General features: G+C 35.4%; 1 protein-coding gene across 1 annotated transcript in view; it reads right to left on the bottom strand.

Annotated features, from left to right (window-relative positions):
* LOC104275245 (HEAT repeat-containing protein 5B-like) overlaps nucleotides 1–2,288 on the bottom strand; it is a gene marked incomplete at both ends in the record, with an annotated part of 4,605 nt that extends 2,317 nt beyond the window's left edge. Inside the window, 2 exons of the mRNA XM_009871156.1 lie at nucleotides 961–1,029; nucleotides 2,107–2,288. Of these exons, the coding sequence (XP_009869458.1) occupies nucleotides 961–1,029; nucleotides 2,107–2,288 (251 nt within the window). The remainder of the gene's footprint in view (nucleotides 1–960; nucleotides 1,030–2,106) is intronic.
* Between the last annotated feature and the right edge of the window lie 1,985 nt (nucleotides 2,289–4,273).

Genomic DNA, 4,273 nt, shown 5'->3' with positions numbered 1-4,273 from the left:
ATTCCTCCTGCTGGGCAAGTCAACAGCTGTTTCGGTAATGCCTGTAACAATACCAAACTCGTTCAGTGCAGCTCATCTCTGTCCATGTAATTTCTAGAGAGTTAAATATCCAAACTTAATCTCCAACAATTTGATCCTGTAAGTGCACACATCCACTTTGAAACTCATGGAATAGGTAAGATTTTGTCAAGTTGTAAGGACTATTACATGTCTTCATACAAACTCCTTCTTCATTCGAACTTTAAATGTACAGAAACCTTCTCTAAAGTAAGATGAGCATATTCTTTCCTATGAATAGACACCAAATTATGACATATTTCATCTGTCCTTACAAGTTTTGCTGGAGATGAAAACGTAAGACAACAAAACAAAATCATAGTTCTGCTGGATTAAGATTTACTAAACAGAACTCATGTATCCAATGTTATTTTAAAACTGATGTTTGCATAGCTAATTAAACTGCTCTTTTAAACTACAGTAGTAGTAATCCAGCTGTGTAAATCACATATCAGATACTACTACAGCTATGTTGCTGACATGTTGTTATCATGACTGCAATGAGAATGCTCAGATCTTCCAAAATCTTAAATGGGAAGTTTAGTGTTTCAAGGTAAATTATCAGTAATACAGATATTTGATCAGATTTAAAGCCATCTCAACTACATTATTATTGGTCTCATTCAGCAAGGGTTTTTTTCTTCTTCTAGCAACAAATGCAGAATCAACATGAAGACATAACTCGTTTCAAAGACTAAATACTTTCTGATGTAGCTCCCTAGGACTTCTCCATTTCTGAGAAACAAAATACATTACTAGGAGATTCAAAGGATGTTGCAAACCATCATGGCTTAAGTTTAGAAAATTTTCCAGCCATTTGCTACTATTTCTCTTCTGCATCTTTCTTTCAAAGAGAAGGAAAAATCAGTTTGGCTTATACTCTCTGAAAGTTTTCCTCTGTACCTGACAGGCCTTTGCAGTTATATCAGACGGTGTATCTTGGGAAAAAGCTGGCCTCAGAGCTGCTCCAACCTGTTGACACAAAGAAAAATAATATTAAAAAAATCCCCAAATCACAACTAATACAACATTTTTCATCTCACCTTAAGGCTCAAGCACATATAGAACAAACAAGACAAAATTGCAAATTTTAGCATTGTAGTCACACCCAAACTTAACCTTGCTATTTAACAGACATTTGCAATACTATTCTTTAATCAACAACAAAATCCTAAACCAGTTTTTTCTTGCTTGCCCATTGCCTTTTTAATCCCTAACTACCTTTGTCAAATAGGTAGTATTAACTTCCTTCTGTTAATGAGAATCTTTTTAATCATTAAAGTATTACAGGTGCAATTTATCCTAAGGCTTAAGAACGACTTTCTGATGTCCACAGGAATAATGACATGAACTCACATGTTTATGGTTGGATTTGCATCAAGTTCCCAAAATGAAAAATACTGACAAAAAAGCCTGTTGTTATAAGGGAGCATTTTTCTGAAACAAAAGCAACCAAGTCAAAGAGACAGAAGTAATGGTTACAGCACTACAGAAGGGAGAAAAATGCAGCAAGTGAGAAGGATGGAAGCCTGCCTTTAAAAAGTATTTGCAGAGATCCTGAAGGCAGAGTGAAGACAAGATAGGTGAAAGAGTAAAGCTATGCAGAAAAAAAAAAAGAAAGCAATAATGGTCCAAAACAAATCTTCAACTACCTACTTCCCATTCCTATACTTTTTTAGTTTACATTGAAACAGAAGTATATTAATTACCAAGAAAATAGATTTACTAGATTCAATCTGAAAGTGGGTCAGTGTTTTTCAATTCCCAATTCAACAAATTAAATGGCACTCTTGCCAAAAATTAAATATAACTTGTAATATTTGGCTTTCAAGAATCAATAGCTACTGAACTTTTACATTCATCAGCTATTAAATTACAATAAATAGGAAGAGACACAAAAATAAATTTTGAAGAGATAAATAAAAGTGTCTCTTCAGTATGTTTTCACAAACAAGAATCTCCTCACAGGTCTTTTGAAGTTACAAAATGTTCTCAAAGCTAGTATCGGCACAAACATACAATTTCCCAAACTTATAAAGGAGATCTCACATTAGCCTGATACTGCTCCAGTATCACATGGCCTGGAAACTCTGGCTCAGGAACTGATGCAAATTTCTTGATAATGTCTTCAAGAGCTTGAAGACCCGCCATTCGTAACTGGTTGCTGTGATCAGTCGCAGCCATGAATGCCATTCGAATAAGGTCAGAGAGATGGAGTACTAAGAAGTCATCTTAGAACAAAACAGAAAGAACTATTCAGTAACTTAACAGATTGCTAGCATCACAGATATTTGTAACATTTTCCTCACTGGCGTGTACAGATTTTACCTATTCTTTTTCAAAGGCCCACATTCAGGGTATGGGAGAAGGCAGGAAAGAAAGTAACCTATTGTTCTTTCTCTCCCCCGCCCTCAAAGTGATACAAGGATTTTTATTTCCAAAATGACCTTAAAAATGAAAAACAAATTGGAAACAAGATGAAATACATGATAATTTAGAAATTGCATTGAACACAGTATGTAAATATGGCTCAGTAGTTCAGAAGAGGTCAGAACATTAAGTAAAGATAATTCCCCCCAAACCTGCAAAAAAATCTTCAAGGCAATTCCTGTTTGAGTCCTATGCTTATAGTGACCCCTGCTGATAAAGCAAAATCTTGCCAAGTTTAAATACATAAAAAGTGACCATGCCTCTAGTTCTGCTCCCAAGAGCCACATTCGAGGCTTTAAGTAAGCAGCAGACAACATGGAGAAAAGAACACATAACTCCACAACGTTTCTGAAAGGGTTATTCTTCACTATTTATCCATTTTATTTCTCTCCTTACTCTCAAGTTAAAATTATCAGACATTGAACAACTAATATGAATTGCTTTAAAACATAATATTCAGGGTGACTAACAGAAAACACAAATTATGAAAGCTCTACGTAGTTTCAAGTCTCAAGGTAAAAAAGTTTATTTTGTAGCTGGAACTTTTCAGAATCATATCAGTAAAGATATGAAATCACTTAAAAACTACAAAGTGGTAAAGTCTGCACTTGCTTTTTCAGACCTTCACGGACATTAGTAAAATATAAATATGTCAGAAGTTGAAGTTGGAGGGATAGAAGTTTGCTGAGTTTTCCTTTTTACAATGATACCAAACACATCAAGTTCACTTTAAATAAACTCAGAGATGTAAACTCTCTGGATAATTATATGCAGTTGCCTGCAGAATCCTATAAGCAGCAGTTATTTCTCGATATTCATAGAATAATAGAATTTTCTCTATAATACTCCATCTCAGAATAAACTTTCCCAAAACTCTTCCCTGTTAGTCTTCAGTGACCTCAGCCTCAAGTGAAGTCCGAACCAAGATTCTCACAAAACCAGAGCACAGAGCTGCATCAAAGCCACAGAAGCAAAGACTTGATAATTTCCATATCTAAAAAACATAGCCATGAACATCCTTTAATGCCATATATGCTAGATGCTCATGACATCCAGCCTACAGACACAGAGCCCTCATGAGCACCACATGGGTGAAAGCAACCAGTCACTACACACCAGGATCAAAGCACATGGACAACTCAAGGAGAGAAACTTCCCACTATCTTGACAAAACAACTATATCAACTCTGACCTCTCAGTCTGGATCCTCCAACTCATAAAAGGATCTTCCAAACATGAGCTTTAAAACTTATATTCATTGCTGCCATGAACACAAAAAGAATGAACTTTATAAAGCAGCTGGGTCCATGTCTTTCGGTAACTCCCTCCAACATCCCCCTCTCTGCAACCAATGCCACAGCCATCCTTACCTGGCCTTTTCTTTTCTTTTCTTTTCTTTTCTTTCCCAGCATCCCTTCAGTCTGCAGATGCTAAACTAATCTCTGAAGTCTAATTCATTGCTGTCACTATGTTAAACTCAGAAACTATTCCCAGCTCACCCTTAGCGAGAAGTTTACTGCTTCTATTTCAGACTGGAGAAAAGGTTTGCAATTCTAAGGGTGATTCTTTTCAAGCAGATCAGTCTGTCAGAATTTATATTCTTCAGCAAACTTCATTCTTTATGTTCCTGATATGGTAACAACTACAGTTTTATTGCCTTTTGCTGGCCATTTCCTTTGTTTTTAAGAATCTGAATGAAAGGATAATACTTATTTCCTTCTTGGTTATGTAATCTTAAACTGTAAAAGAGCTCTCAAAAATAAAATAAAATAATAAAATAAAATAA

The sequence above is a fragment of the Apaloderma vittatum genome, unplaced genomic scaffold, assembly GCF_000703405.1.
Source record: "Apaloderma vittatum isolate BGI_N311 unplaced genomic scaffold, ASM70340v1 scaffold44016, whole genome shotgun sequence".
Classification (NCBI taxonomy): Eukaryota; Metazoa; Chordata; class Aves; order Trogoniformes; family Trogonidae; genus Apaloderma; species Apaloderma vittatum.
Note: the sequence above shows the minus strand (reverse complement) of the source record. Positions and strands in the feature narration are given on the sequence as shown.